Source organism: Cydia fagiglandana, chromosome 23 (genome assembly GCF_963556715.1).
Source record: "Cydia fagiglandana chromosome 23, ilCydFagi1.1, whole genome shotgun sequence".
NCBI lineage: Eukaryota > Metazoa > Arthropoda > Insecta > Lepidoptera > Tortricidae > Cydia > Cydia fagiglandana.
Window position 1 is genome coordinate 9,564,992 of NC_085954.1, and position 16,494 is coordinate 9,581,485.

Here is a 16,494-nt window from a genome sequence, read left to right on the forward strand (position 1 = left end):
AGACCGACAGACACACAGACAACGGTCAGGTGAAACTAAATAAAAGCTTGTAAAAAACAGTGTCATGTGTTGCATGTATCACCTCGATACGATGAGCAGTGGCGGGTTTGCAGTCTTTACCGCCCGACTTGTTATCATCATCAGCGAATTTTTTGTCATTTGCGGCCCCTATCTAATATCTTGCCGCCCTAAGCCCGGGCCTATTTGGCCTTAGGGCAAATTCGCCACTGACGATGACATTGTAATCTAGCTAGGCTTAAGAGCCCTTCAACGTGCACACTAGCGCCACAGCTAAATAATCGTGATTATTTAAATTTAACGAAAGATATTGAAAAAAGGGGGCCGCTACGTCCTGTATTGTGTATTTAAGTATACCTTTTGAATACATCAGACTAGTTTTTATGTTGCTGGATTCTTCAATCTATGCGTCTAAAGTTAAAACGGTCGTTTTTGTTTTAAGTTCCTAGATCGACGAAACCAGCAACACAAAAACTAGTTTGATGTATTCAAAAGGTACTTAAATACACAATACAGTACGTAGCGGCACCCTTTTTCAATATCTTTCGTTAAATTTAAATAACCACGATTATTTAGCTGTGGCGCTAGTGTGCACGTTGAAGGGCTCTTAATAACGTAGAATCGCCCTCATGACCAAAGCACAGACATGTTTGTTACTGAACCCGACAGGCCGCCAACGAACAGTCCATGATAATCGTTAATTCATAGATGTGGTTTTTACTGCTGTGTGCGCTTGTGCCCTGGGCGCGGGGTATTGAATATTACGATGACGATAATGAACACGTAAGAATAGAATAGAATAGAATAGGTTTTTATTCGTAAACACACAGAAGAGTTTGAAGTCTATGAAGTAAATGATTTCACTGAGGTTACACTGATTCGGGCAAACCTGTCCACAATTTCACTTCACGGTTTGAATCATTACTAACGCTTAAAGTATTGTCTCTTCTGGTCAAGTAAGCCAGCAGTGCATGTCCTTAGCACTGGTAACTGTCATGAAGATTGCAGCGGCAGCTTTGACTGTACTGTACTGCCAACTTGGCGAGGACTTCTCAGCGTGGAAGAAGAGCCCGCTCTTGCCCGCTCTTGCCCGCTCTGGCTGCGCCGCCGCCTTGGTTGGGGCTGCGGGGACGACGGCTGTCTGAAATTGTTAAACTTTAGGTCAAAATTATATGCAATTAACAACACACTTTTCAAATATTACACTATATAGAGTTATTTTATCACGAAATTGTGATTAACTAAGTTAGACAAATACCAAAATATTTAATTTGCTTACCGATAAAACAATTATTTTCTCCAAAATTAGATTCGCTGTTCACTTGACACTCTTGACAGCTGACAGATGACGTTTCTTGACGGTTTTGAACGAGAACCACAGACAAAAATTAATTTTTACCGACTTGGCGCGTAGCTTGAGCGTTAACTAAAAAGATTGCCTCTTGGCTAGGTTATTATAAACATTATCGACCAGTCGCTCGCGAACGTAGAGATCGAATCGACACGGAGCGAATGTAATTTGGCTACGGGCCCTGATCTTCCGATGAGACCATCAAGTGAGAAATAATCACGGAAGGTAACAGACAAAAAATAAAATAAAGAAACATAAGATAATCCGAAAAATATAAAAATATACCATATACAGGGTGATTCAGGAGACGTGAGCAGGACTAACACTGCGCATTTCGTAAATTATAAGCAACTGTTTCGTATCAGTATTAGTGCGGTTAACGTTAATTTTCTAGTCGTGTTGAAAAAAAAAGTTATTAATTTATTTACGACATGCATGGTCACCCTACAGTTAGAATACTAAACTACCGATATTCAGTGACAAATTGAATGTCATCACGGTCTGGTTACTTTTGAAAACTCGTATGTCACTCAAGTTTAACAGTTTATTTTCTTCGTAGTCAATATGCTGTCATTGCGGTTAAAGAGGTTTTATGTTTATTAATTAGATCTTGTAGGGTGACCATGATTGCAGAGAATTAAATTTGCACTCGCCAAAAAATTAAAAATAGGAAAAATTGTGATTGTTTCACCTAAATACGACGGTGATCGATCAATGATCAGTTACTGAGTATGCAGAATTAGTCCTGCTCACGTCTCATGAATCACCCTGTATACATATATGTAAGATTATACAGGTTCATTTTTGGACCGTTAGCCATATTGTGCGAGGTGATTAGGTAGGTCATACCGAACAACTTTTTCTATGGGACCAACCCCGAAATCCCAAAAAAAATTTGGCCTTCCCATAGAAAACGTATCACAAACAAAAAAAATTTTGTGATTTCGGAGTCGGTCCCATAGAAAAAGTTGTTCAGTATGGCCTACCTAAACACCTCCCACCTACAACATCATCATCATCTCAACCATAAGACGTCCACTGCTGAACAGGCCTCCCCCTTGGACCTCCATTCGTACCGGTTGGAAGCGACCCGCGTCCAGCGTCTTCCGGCGGCCTTAACAAGGTCGTCCGTCCATCTTGTGGGTGGACGTCCTACGCTGCGCTTGCTAGTCCATGGTCTCCACTAGAGCACTTTTCGACCCCATCGGCCATCTTCTCTGCGTGCAATGTGGCCTTTCCATTGCCACTTCAGCTTGCTAATCCGACTACCTACTACCTAAATTAACTAAATTCGTAACTGACATTTATTTATTTTTCAGATAAAGATGCTCAAACACAAGGTTTGTAAACATTCCTAACGTCATCATTTCATAGAAGTTTGACGTTTAAAATAACACTTGCCAGTGCAAGTGTTATTTTAAACGTCCCCACGCAGTCGTGGGCTATCAAAATCACTGCAGACTTTTTTTAGTCTAACTTTAAAAAGCTCGTATCCCGTAACTTGGGTGGTGTAATTGTTACATTGCGGGCCGAATTATTTTGTATTGTTAAGATTTTCATTTCATCGTATTTCTAAGCAAAATCTATCTCAATATACCTACTTCTTAAGTCATATAATATGCTAACCGCCGTTTAAATATTCGCCCGGTTTGAATTTACACACTGTATACTGTAATGGTTCCTCTACACGATGGGCCAACGCCGGCCACTCCAAGGGACGCTTTTATGCGCTAGAGGGAGTAAGTGATATTGCTATATCATTCTACCGCATAGCTGCGTCCATTGGAGTGGCCGGCGCTGGCCCATCGTGTAGAGTAGCCTTAATGTGCTACGAGTTTGACACAATATCATAGGTTAAATTGGCCTAAAAGGGACTCTACAAAGTGCTACGCCGCTGTGCGTAGAGGATTCTATGCGCGCTTACTTGTAACCAAAATAAATTGTGTTATTATTTCTGTTATTTTAGCTCAAATTGTTGAGTTCCAAGGAAGAGGTATGTATATAGGATGTTATTTTAATAGATGCACTTATCCCTTGAGTGGCTTGAATTTCCAATAATTTTCTATACCTAGTCTATTTTTTTATTCGGTAGACTAAAATTACATTTCCTAGTATGAACATAAAATAACATTTCATAGTATGAAATGTCATTTTAGTCTACCGAATAAGTTTTGGGCAAAAATTTCATTTTTGGTACAAGCTTTTATCGCTGACTGTACTTTTCTTACGACAACAACTAATACTCATCGAGACAATTCTAAAAACCCCTAACACAATTAGGTTGCGTTGTTTCATCACAGTGTTCCTATGGTCACCTCCTGTCTCCATCGTCAGATCAGCTCGATGGTACCATAATATTGCATTGTCATCCGATTTATACATGCATGCAAAATTTCAACTCAATCGGAAACCGGGAAGTGGATCAAATTTAACTTGCAAGATTTGATTACACACAGACAGACAGACAACGGTCAGGTGAAACTAAAACAAAGCTTGTAAAAAATAGACTTTAGTGCTTTATTTCTTGAATGGCATGAGGAATTGAGAAACGCACGAAATAAAGCAAGTTGGCACTTTACACTCTGTCACTACCGAGTCTGTGAATGACTCACGACAGAATGGTCCTAGTCCGGGCCGAGGTCCGAGGTGTTAGGTGTATAACTTCGTGTAAACGTAAACGAATACCATAGGTAAACGAAGTGTCGGACGTCTCGGCTCGGCCTATGACTGAGGGCCTACCGTGAACCACGTTCGACGTGTTGCCTCCCTGTCACACTTACGTACGAATTTACAAGTGCGACAGAGAGGCAACACGTCGAACGTGATTCGCGGTAGGCCCTCTGGACCGCTGTCCTGATACAGTGGCATAGCGTGCGCGTTTATTTATTTTTTGCCATTTTTATATATTGTGACCTTTTTGCCACTTTTGTGTTACTTATTTCTACAAGTATATATCCTTTAAAAGTACAAAAAATATCACGAAAAAAAATAAAAAAATTAAAAATAAAATTGTCTGATTTCAACGAGAGTAGGAGCATTCAATTGCTAGTTGTTTATGGAGTTAGAAAAACATATTTTGTATCACGTAAAAAATTACACCCTGTATATCGCGAGCCCTTTCCATCCTTACAGGAGAAAAAAAGTGCCCTAAAATTTCCATACATTTTGCAGACTTTCCTTTTTGTTACTGCCATTCAAAGTATATGGGGAAATGGTAACACAATAGGAAAAAAACTCAGGGATATTTTTTTATTCCATTATGATCGAAAGAGCTCGTGATTCTGAGTAGAAATAACACAAAAATGGCAAAAAACGTCACAATAACATATATAAAAATGGCAAAAATAAAAAGAAATCTCATCTGCGCAGCCATGGCCTCTGCTGGGCGAAGTCACATCTGCGTCCTCCATTTTCTTTATTATATGCCTTTATTATATGCGCGAGGCCTCTTCGGAGTCTTCGGGCGCGAGGCCGTTGGCGAGAGCCCACATCGGCCAGGCCTAGCTAGGCGCGGTGTCGTGATGCTGAGCTTGATCCGCACTAATTTGGTTCTCCTTTTTTTCCTAAGAACAGTTACTGATAGAAGACGACAGTGGAGAAATAATTAGTTTGAATTCAGACGATAACTCAGTCAAGGTACGTACTAACTATATAGCAACATTAGCAACTATGCATTTGCAATGCACTTAAATAGATATGCTGTGTGATGTATACCTAATAGTTTTTTTTTGTAATGAAATTGTAACCTATAAATAAAAACAGTAAATGTAGAATTTTATGTAAGTATACCTAACCTTTGACATTTAATATTTTATGTAACAACTAACATTTTTTGTTAAAATTATATTTTAACCTCTAAATACATATACGCACATATGTACATACATTACTGGCTCAGTGACCCAAAGAGGATCTTGGCCTCCGACACAAGAGCGCCACTCTGCCTTAACCTCTAAATAAGCAAATAAAATTTAATATTACAAAAAATGTATATGCCGAGAACAGTGCAGACCATATTTTTGTTTTTGATGGATAAAAATGTCAATATTATTTCAAAAAACGTACCACTTTTTTTCAAAAAGGTGTTGTAATTATTTAACAGCTGATCTACCTATATAATGGCATGATTTTAACAATAAGTTTATTTTAAACCAGGTAAAGGATTATGGCGATGGGAGGCTAGAATTGTGCTTGCCTAGTCTCGGGAGAGAGTACTGCGTCACTGTAGATAAGGTAAGGATAACGTAAATAGGGAGTATTTACTGCAACGCTCTGCCGCCAGAGTGCAGCACTAGCACCGATTTGTGCTAAGCCATAAAAAAAATTACTCTTCCATACAAAAGATCAACATCAGACCAGCCAAAATGTATGAAACAGACAATTTTTTTTCGTGATTTCGGGGTTGCTCCCATAGCCATACAAATGAAAAATCCAGATTTCGCCACTGAAATTTAAACCTTTAGTGCAGGGAATAGAGTTGATTTTGGTTTTGTTTGAAAATTGAACATAACAAATGCGACTCTATTCCGATTGAATATGATTTAAATTTCATCGAACTGAATAAGTACTATAGGTAGGATCTTGGGCCTTAGGAGGATAGAAAAAGTTTTCTTTTGAATTCCTTGTTAATAAGTATCTGTATTTTTTTTTCTAACCATAAAGCATTTATTACAACAATCATAAGTAATACATAGGCAAAGGGTTAGTTAAGACATATGTAGGCAGGGTAGAAAAGGGGTTTCAGTCGATGTGTGGAAGGGCGGCACCGTCGTCGAACCCAAGCCACCTGGCGGTGGACTTAAACCGGTGGCGTGTGCCTCGGATACACATGCTGGTGGCGCGTATAGCGGCGATACTCATCCTGCATCTCAGCCAGCCTAGTATGGTGCTTAGAGAACGGTTCCACCGTTGAGATATGGTTTCTGCCATATGTTTTATAAAGGAGGACATTTGGGGTGCATAAACGCTGTCATAGATGTTACAAGTGGTGTGAACGTTGTATGTCGCATTTCACATTGGAATGGCCGTGCAATAATTTTCTCTGCTCTGCTTTTCGTCTTTCGTCGTCTACAAACATGATGAATCGTGCACACTTCGCTCGGAATATCTTCCTCGGAGCTTAGAGAAAGTGGATATAGAAAAAGTTGTTCCGTATGAGCTATATCGGCGTAGAAGCGGAGCGTGAATCTAAACTAAACGCGTAAGAGCCATGAATTTTACGGTGCTTATGGCGTTTTGGTCGCGTGGTACAGTCAACTGTAAAAATATGGGTGCATACAACTTACTCAAATATACGTCCCATAGTTCTTAATTCACTGACATAAGAGCTATGGGACATATTTTTAAGTATGATGAGTGCACCCATATTTTTACACTTGACTGTACAGGTAGCGATTGCGACAATTTCATTGTACAGTCACCTGCAATAATATTATACACAACGAAGGCCGCAAGAATATATGACAAGATCTTATTTGTAGAGCCATAAGAGCGTGTCATATATTTTTGCGGCCTTCGAAGAGTAACATATTATTACAGGTGATTGTACGGTATGGTTTCTCTATAGTATGTATGTAGCATAATATTTGTATGCCGTGCGCGAGAAACTGAAATATTTCGTTTAAAAACTATATTAAATACATTTTGAATTTTTCATCACTCATGCAGTCCCTGTATAATGCAATTTCTGAAATTTTCAGAAGCAACACCCACGGCATGAGAAATCGGAGATTAAAGGAAAACTAGAACTGGTACATATGTTAATATACTTAGCTTTAATATAAAAACCGACCAAGTGCGTGTTGGACCACGCATAATGGAGGATTCCGTACTTCCGTACCTTCATACAATACATAAAGTCTTACAAGAAAAAGAGCGTAGGTACCTTCGCGGCACTTACGTCGTTTTAATAAGATAACTTACGCTGCGTCTTACGTGAGCGAACAACTCGCGAACGCGACACGGCGCGGCGCGGCGGGCCCAAGGCGTTCGCGTTCGCAACGAGATCGCCCACGTAGGACACTTCTATAGGTATCAAAGGATTGATTCACCCTGCGCCGCATCACTTCGCTTCGCGTTCGCGTGTTGTTCGCCAACGTAGTACGCTGCGTTATGCAATAAAATATCATACATACATACATACTTAATACATACAATGATGTGCCACAGGTTGATTTTATAAAAACAAATTGTTCCATGCTTCACGTTAAGACGGTCCAGGGCTATAACCGCAAAAATCGAAGTTCGCAAATTGCGGGGACTTTTCTCTGTCACTTTAATTACGGCTTCATTGGAGTAAAAGCGAAAGATCCCCGCAATTTGCGAATTTCGGTTTTCGCGGTAGCCGCTCTGATCCGGGCCGAGTCTTCCGATACTTTATTTTATAACATTTTATAACCGAATCATACGTTCTGTAGAAAACTGAAATATTAGACGCCCCGGCCCGGTCTCGGACTATTCTGGCTTGGGTCATCCTTATCCTTAAATGTAGTATGGTGACTATAGTTCGTTTTTAGGGTTCCGTACCCAAAGGGTAAAACGGGACCCTATTACTAAGACTTCGCTGTCCGTCCGTCCGTCCGTCCGTCCGTCCGTCCGTGCGTCTGTCACCAGGCTGTATCTCACGAACCGTGATAGCTAGACAGTTGAAATTTTCACAGATGATGTATTTCTGTTGCCGCTATAACAACAAATACTAAAAACAGAATAAAATAAAGATTTAAATGGGGCTCCCATACAACAAACGTGATTTTTTACCAAAGTTAAGCAACGTCGGGAGGGGTCAGTACTTGGATGGGTGACCGTTTCTTTTGTTTTTTTTTTTATGGTACGGAACCCTTCGTGCGCGAGTCCGACTCGCACTTGCCCGGTTTTTATTTTAGTTTAAAAACGCTTTTTAAAAATCAATAACTATTACTTATGAAAGCAGAAGAATATAATATAAATGATCGTATTAGATTCATAATTTGTTACATATTTACCGTGACTTATTTTTAAAAACTGTTTTTCAATTAAAAGACACGTCAAGATTGTTTACCTTTTTTCTAGTGATAAAAAAACTAACTACTTATATATTTACAGGTGGAATGCATTCTGAAAAACATTGCCGTCGGGTGGCGATCCGCAGCGACACTTTGTTGGGACAGCCGGACAAGGTAAGTACATATATAGTCGTATGTATTGTATGACTACACCTAATATAACAAAGTCCCCCGCCACGTCTGTCTGTGTATGTATGATGTACGCGTTAAACTAAAAACTCTGTCGTGTTTCGGAGGTTCCGTTCCGGGCAAACTGCCGAATCCGACACAGGAGTAGACGATTCAACGGAGCCACGCCGTTTTGTCACATGAATATATAGTGTTTAGTTTTAAGTTTGTAAAATAGGTACATCTGCAAGTATGTTAGCCTGTAAGATATGAGTATTTGTAATACGGGCCTTGTTGCCTGACTTAAATTTTAAATAAATAATAACTGATTTGCAAGACCGAAGTGATCCCATAAGTGTTCCGTGAACAAAGTTTTGTACGGAACACTAAAAAAACTACTGAATGTATTTTTATGCGGTTTGCAAGGTTTAGGTGACTCTTAAGTTTACATCATTTAACTTAAAATGTAGTATAGATATAGATAGACCCATTAATTATTATTCTTTATTTTACAGGCGGGATTATCCTCGAACTTTTCGGCTTAAGCCTATGAGTGAAACCATAGCAAGCGTGGAGTGAAATAAAATGTAAATCATTAATAAAACTGTTTTATTTATACACGGTGTAACATGAGTAAACCGAATAATTTTAACAGCGTATTCCTGATCATATTTAGAGACAAAAATGTCCTATAAACATTTTTTTTAAAACGCCTAGTTTCAGAGATAATATTTATTTACAAATAAACAAGTTTTTGTTGTTACATAGTGTAAAAGGCCTTTTTGATGGTAATGTTGCTGCTATGGGACGTAGTCTAAATATCCTTATTGATAGATGTCAAAAAATGACAAGTAAATCTTTGCAAAAAGAAGGTTTTACGAAAAAAAATGTATAAATCAATTTTAAGTAACAAGTTTACCCATAACATTTATTTTTTATGTACAAATACATTCAAAAAAATTAAAAAACAAAACAAAAAAAAATTCTTTTTTGCGTAATTGACCTAAACTCATATTAAATTTTTTCCTTCTTTTGACCTCAGAAATGCGTGGTTAAAATTATTCGGTTTCCGCATGTTACACCGTGTATATTAAATATTTAAGAGATCATGGACCCGTTTCTCGAAAACTTGTATCTTGTAATACAAGCGGATGTCATTTTTTGACAGCTTTTGTTAGTATTACAAGTTACAAGCTATTTACAAGCTTTTGAGAAACGGGCCTATATGTGAAACACAAATAAATAATAGTTTTTTGACTTATTTGTTATTTGTTTTACGAGGGGGCATCGTTATGGTTTAACCCTCGCGCACATCAAAGTTAGGGAAATACTGCAAAACATTACGAAGAAAATTTAAATAATCTTCATTAAATATTTATCGTTCAAAATCATTAATTCATTACTCAGAACAAAATTCAATTAGAGTCAGACCGTAAATAGTCTGCAGCGATTTTGATAGCCCTCGCAGTGCAAGTGTCATTTCAAACGTCAAACTTCTATGAAATTATGACGTATACATAACACTTACACTGCGTAGGCTATCAAATCCGCTGCAAACTTTTATTGGTGCGACTATATAAGCATTCTAGAGGGCAGTTTTTAGGGTTCCGTACCCAAAGGGTATATATAATAAACGGGATTACTAAGTTTTATTTAGAGCGCGCATATAAATATTACCATTTTAAAATTGGTGAAAGTTGCCAAATTGGCATTTTGCGTCCGCACCACCTGATTTGATTGAACAATTTAATCAGATTGGCGGAAAATTGTCGCCGTCTGGAATGGGCTTGATGCTCTAAATAGTAAGTATTATATTCTTCGTTCAGAACGTTTTACATAAACCATAACGACATAAAATTGACAGAAACTTTCACCTGTCATGGCATTATCTCATGTTGATTAACAATTTTTCAGAAGCACAGTACTCTTGTATTTAACTAATAAGTATACAATTAAAAAGGATTTTGGGTTTGAAAACGTAAGTAAATAAAGCAACACTGAAGAAATGTAGACAACACGCCACTATAATAGCCAGTAACGTGACAATATAGGGCCGACATATCTTGTAATAAAATATTTTAAAACCTACGTTTTCCAATACTAATAAATAAAAAATCCAATATTTTTTATCAAGTAACTTTAGTCCCCAGGGTTGAGAGGTTCCACAGCTTATTAGAGTTCCGTACCCGAAGGGTAAAAACGGGACCCTATTACTAAGACTTCTCTGTCCGTCTGTCTGTCTGTCTGTCATCAGGCTGTATCACATGAACTGAAATTTTCACAGATGAAGTATTTTTGCTGCCGCTATAACAACAAATACTAAAAACAGAATAAAATAAATATTTGAGGGGGCTCCCATATAACAAACGTGATTTTTTTGCCGTTTTTGGCGTAATGGCACAGAATAAATAATAGTACTAAGTACAGAAGACTCACTCTCTAAAAACAAAACGCGTCTGTTACGATCAGCACAGATATGGCCGCTAGGTGGCGACAGCGCCACGCGTGGCTTATGGCAAACCCCAAAATTGGGGCCGAACGTATGTACTTTTAGCTACCTGTAGCAAAGCGAAGAAATCGCGGAGTGAGACGAGCCAAGTTTACGACCTGGGCCCAGTTTTATAAAGTTACAAGTTACAGGTTACAAGAGTACAGGCTACAGGCACCTGTAATGCACTGTGAACGGCTACAGGTGTTTTATAAATACACATAAATAATTACAGTTGTAAAGAACCACGGTCAATCTCGATTACATGTGAAATCTACAGGTGTGAAGGACATCACTATTTAAAAAAAAACGTGTGTCATAGATACTCGGTTCTCTACTAAATTATGTGTTTTTGTTTGCTGTAAAATATTAATTACTGGAAAAATGGCCAGAAATGAAGGAAAAATCGAGTGGTTGAGAGCGGCGTTCCATGCCAAGGATATACTTTTTGGGCCGTTTTCAGATTCAGATAAAGTTAGATTTAATTAAATATTTACGTAATAAGTAAATAACATGTAAATAAGTAGGTACTCTCTCACATTCTTACATTAAAATGTATCGTTTCGGTAGCGGCTCAAAGATAAATACGGTGTGTATCGAAAATTATGAATAGTACACTTTACCATAATGTGAATGCACTATACTTATACGAGCATAAAGAGACGAATGCTAATAAATCAACGACAAATATCGGCAATAATCCCTTTCCATTTCCTAGTAGATAAAATAAAAAGAATCGTCAATAAAATCAATATCAAACATATTGTCACTTTATTTCCTATTTACTATAAATTTCAGATACATTAACAAAAACTGATAAGGTCAGTGCATGGAAAAGTTTGCATGCCCTGGCACAATCGTTGGCGTTGGTGCTTAACAATAAAGAGTAAAGTTTAAAATCTCTCAGAAAACGAGTCTACAAGTAACTGCTGTTGTGATGTTACAGGACTCAAGACGTATGTAAGTTTTTGTTACAAGTGTACCAATCTACACTTGTAATTTACAATTTATTTATAAAACGCCTGTTCGATTATGAGTTTAAAACTATAAAACTCCCGTATTTTCGTCTATGGTTGAGCTACAGGCACTTGTACCTGTAACCTGTAAAATTGTAACACAGTACTTTTATAAAACGCAAATTGTAAAAAACGGAGCAAGTGTTGCCAGTAAACGCCTGTAAACTTGTAACTTGTAACTTTATAAAACTGGGCCCTGTTAGCAGTGTGCACGAGTCTAAGAAAATAAATCGTAAACTATTGAATTCATTGGGAAATCATGGGATATTGCAGCTTAAAATGGTGTGGCAAGTCATCTAAGACTTCTACTTATAAAACAGATGGAATAACATCCCACAGGAAAGTCAAAAACATTATTTTATTGAATAATGTTTCTTGTCCACGGGGTTCATTTTATACTGGTCAGTAAGCAGAGGCGAAGTAGTCCGTCCCTTTTCGTCAACTTGAAAATGCAATGTGCTATCCCTTTCCCTTTCGACTAGTGATGTGACGATGATGGTTTCGTCAGTTGCGGAAACTTCGTGCTTCGTCATACCGTATTGTACCATTTTAGACATAATAATATGTTGTGAAATTTTTTTTTGAATCCTCTAGGCCAGCGGAGCAGTTAGGTCTCATGTCACGAGATTGACCTGATAATGAACTTCAAAGAAGTGCGAGGGAACTCTGTGTTGGTTTGTGTTAGACATATGTTGTATGGGTTTTTTAGAATCCTCTAGGTGAGCAGTTAGGTCTCGTGTCACGAGATTGACCTGATGATGAACTTCAAAGAAGTGCGAGGGAACTCGGTGTTGGTTTGTCATAGACATATGTTGTACGGTTTTTTTAGAATCCTCTAGATGAGCAGTTAGGTCTCATGTCACGAGATGGACCTGATGATGAACTTCAAAGAAGTGCGAGGGAACTCAGTGTTGGTTTGTGATAGACATATGTTGTATGGGTTTTTTAGAATCCTCTAGGTGAGCAGTTAGGTCTCATGTCGCGAGATGGACCTGATGATGAACTTCAAAGAAAGAAAATTGTATGATATTTTGGCGACACTTTTTTCTCGTATCGAATGAGATTGCGATTCTGAGTGGAAATAATATAAAAATTCTAAACTTTAAAATTCAAGTTCTGGGTACTTTAAACAGAAATGCCCTAATATGTTAAGTAAAATTTTCAGGTACATTGTTAAATTACTTAATAAAATATTAAATTATTCAATATAATTATTAAGTAAGTTTACTCTAAGTATACTAAATTGGTAACAATTTTACCACAATAAATTTCGGTATCACTGGTAGCAGTACCCACTATCTGTAATAAACATGTCCCATCCCTACGCTTACACGTGTCAGCGCGCCATGTTTGGAACGACCAATCGCAACGCCGTAAGCACCCCTCCCGCACCTCACAGTTTGGTGATTTGCGTCGGGAACAAAATGGCCAATATTAGGTTTCTAGAGGTGGTGTTCTGTGCGTATATCTCAGGACGAGCCATACGGTTACGAGCACTAAGAATAGTTCTAATCAGTGGTGTCACTCACAAATTCGAGCCAATCGTGCAATCTAAAGCAACAAGTTGCGACCAATCACGCGCGTGATGCGAACTCATCAACCAATCGCGTTGTAGCGGTGTCACACCGCTGTACTGGCCCCATTCTTATTGCCCGTAAGGCCAGTCCTGAAATATACTTACGTCAATGGTTTAGGCACACAGCTAATGGCTCCTCTACACGACGGGCCAGCGCCGTCCACTCCAAGGGACGCAGCCATGCGGTAGAATGAGATAGCAATATCACTTGCTCCCTCTAACGCATAAATGCGTCCCTTGGAGTGGCTGGCGTTGGCCCATCGTGTAGAGGAGCCATTACCCATACAACCATTTCCAGTCGCCGTTACGACACGGTGTAGACACATCTTGTGTCGACACCGTCTGTTTCGGTCACAATTCCAGTCGCAGAGTCGTCGCCGTGTCGACACAGTTACCAGAAATGGGGAAGGGTCGACACATGACACAAAGTGACATAAAGTGTGGTCGCCGTGTGCACACATTGTTTCGGGTTTGCGACTACTTTATGCCAAAATCATTCGTTCATTCGTTCATTTTGTTCCTGTCAAATGGAAACTGTCAGATGGAAAAATAGTTAAATAAAAATAAGTGACATTAATACGCCATCTCTAAAACGGATTACAAGACGTAATTATATATTGTTTGCATTTATATTACAATAGGACTTAAATTATTATGGGGAATTAAACTGCTCGAGTGATTTGATAAACTAAGTGTAATATAATCAACGCGCCACCACATTGTTTTAGTTTAGCCGGAAAGGAAATTGTTTACTTCTCAGTGCTTGTGTTCATAAATATATTATTTGATGCATTTTTAGTACTTCGATGCGTATACTATACTTAAATAACAGAAATAACGCTTTACATATTACGAAACTTGTTAATTATGATGTATAAATATGGTTTAAGGCTGAGAAATATTGCAGTCACAAAGTAGTCGCAAATGTTTCGACTTTGTGTCGACTCTGTGTAGACACATGACACGCGCTGTCAAAAGTAATAACAAAGTTACTGGATTTGCAAAATGGCTCCTTGTGTTCATTTGTTTTCAGATATTCTCAAAGTGTAAAAATGACGTGGTCAGAGATGGGACTTAATAGATTAACTGTTTATTCGACTAATTAATGGAATAAAAAAAGTTAATCCTCAAATTTTAATCACGATTAGTTTAGTCGACCTAACATAGATTGAAATTGAATTAATCTGAACATTAATCGAATAAATTATCGATTAAATCTCGGTTGGAAGTTGACAGGGGGCCATTTTTGTACGTAAAAATAATAGAAATGTCTTGCATGCAGATGGTAGCCAAACACTTTGTCATAAAAGTCGAGATGGGTGTCTATTTATAGGTTTTAGGGAGTGCCGATTTCGAAAATGATGACCATTTTGGAATCCAAAATGGCGGCCATGCACTGTGTCATAAAAGTCGTCATGGATGTCGTTTTATACGTTTTAGGGGGCCCCAATTTTGAAAATGATGACCATTTTGGAATCCAAAATGGCGGCCATGCACTATGCCATAAAAGTCGTCAGGGGTGTCGTTTTATAGGTTTTAGGAGGCGCAGATTTCAAAAATGATGACCATTTTGGATTCCAAGATGGCGGCCATGCACTATGTCATAAAAGTCGTCATGGATGTCGTTTTATAGGTTTTACGGGGCCCCGATTTAGAAAATGATGACCATTTTGAAATCCAAAATGGCGGCCATGCACTATGTCATAAAAGTCGTCATGGGTGTCGTTTTATAGGTTTTAAGGGGCGCAGATTTCGAAAACGATGACCAATTTGGATTCCAAGATGGCGGCCATGCACTATGTCATAAAAGTCGTCATGGATGTCGTTTTATTGGTTTTAGGGGGCCCCGCTTTCGAAAATGATGACCATTTTGGAATCCAGAATGGCGGCCATGCACTATGTCATAAAAGTCGTCATGGGTGTCGTTTTATAGGTTTTGGGGGGCGCAGATTTCGAAAACGATAACCATTTTCGATTCCAAAATGGCGGCCATGCACTATGTCATAAAAGTCGTCATGGATGTCGTTTTATGGGTTTTAGGGGGCCCCGATTTAGAAAATGATGACCATTTTGAAATCCAAAATGGCGGCCATGCACTATGTCATAAAAGTCGTCATGGATGTCGTTTTGTAGGTTTTAGGGGACGCAGATTTCGAAAATGATGGCCATTTTGGAATCCAAAATGGCGGCCACGCACTATGTCATAAAAGTTGTCATGGGTGTCGTTTTATAGGTTTTAGGGAGTGCAGAATTCGAAAATGATGACCATTTTGGATTCCAAGATGTCTGCCGTGCACTTTGTCATATAAGCCGTCATAGATGTTGATTTATAGGTGTTAGGAAGAGCAGATTTCGAAAATGATGACCATGACCAACAAAACTTGTCGTTGGTGTCGTTTTATAGGTTTTGGGGGGCGCAGATTTAGAAAATGATGACCATTTTGGATTCCAAAATGGTGGCCATGCACTATGTCATAAAAGTCGTCATGGGTGTCGTTTTATAGGTATTAGGGGGCGCAGATTTCGAAAACGATGACCATTTTGGATTCCAAGATGGCGGCCATGCACTATGTCATAAAAGTCGTCATGGATGTCGTTTTGTAGGTTTTAGGGGACGCAGATTTCGAAAATGATGGCCATTTTGGAATCCAAAATGGCGGCCACGCACTATGTCATAAAAGTTGTCATGGGTGTCGTTTTATAGGTTTTAGGGAGTGCAGAATTCGAAAATGATGACCATTTTGGATTCCAAGATGTCTGCCGTGCACTTTGTCATATATCCCTTCGGGTGGCAGCACCTCCGGTTGAACGGCAGGAGAAATGGCGCGGCCATTTTTTTAAATATGCCTTTGCGTGGCAGAGGCCGCGAGAAGGTTCGGTCATAACAAGCCCGTAAT

General features: G+C 38.7%; 1 protein-coding gene across 2 annotated transcripts; it reads left to right on the forward strand.

Moving 5' to 3' along the window:
* Positions 1 to 676: 676 nt before the first annotated feature.
* On the forward strand, positions 677 to 9,121 carry LOC134675910 (uncharacterized). 2 transcript variants are annotated; one of them, XM_063534253.1, is made up of 8 exons: positions 677 to 801; positions 2,689 to 2,709; positions 3,336 to 3,362; positions 4,943 to 5,005; positions 5,525 to 5,602; positions 7,069 to 7,119; positions 8,450 to 8,523; positions 9,033 to 9,121. In XM_063534253.1, exons 1-8 carry the CDS (start codon positions 727 to 729, stop codon positions 9,094 to 9,096), a joined length of 453 nt encoding a protein of 150 aa, XP_063390323.1. In that variant the 5' UTR covers positions 677 to 726; the 3' UTR covers positions 9,097 to 9,121. The 2 variants fall into 2 exon arrangements, with proteins under 2 accessions (XP_063390323.1, XP_063390324.1); XM_063534254.1 differs by lacking the exon at positions 4,943 to 5,005.
* Positions 9,122 to 16,494: the final 7,373 nt, after the last annotated feature.

Excerpts from the sequence above, each read along its gene's own strand:
- LOC134675910 (XM_063534253.1), top strand. The coding sequence starts at position 727 with ATGTGGTTTTTACTGCTGTGTGCGCTTGTGCCCTGGGCGCGGGGTATT. Across the intron at positions 5,006-5,524 it reads CAGACGATAACTCAGTCAAG|GTAAAGGATTATGGCGATGG; the intron begins GTACGTACTAAC and ends ATTTTAAACCAG. Across the intron at positions 8,524-9,032 it reads TGTTGGGACAGCCGGACAAG|GCGGGATTATCCTCGAACTT; the intron begins GTAAGTACATAT and ends TTTATTTTACAG.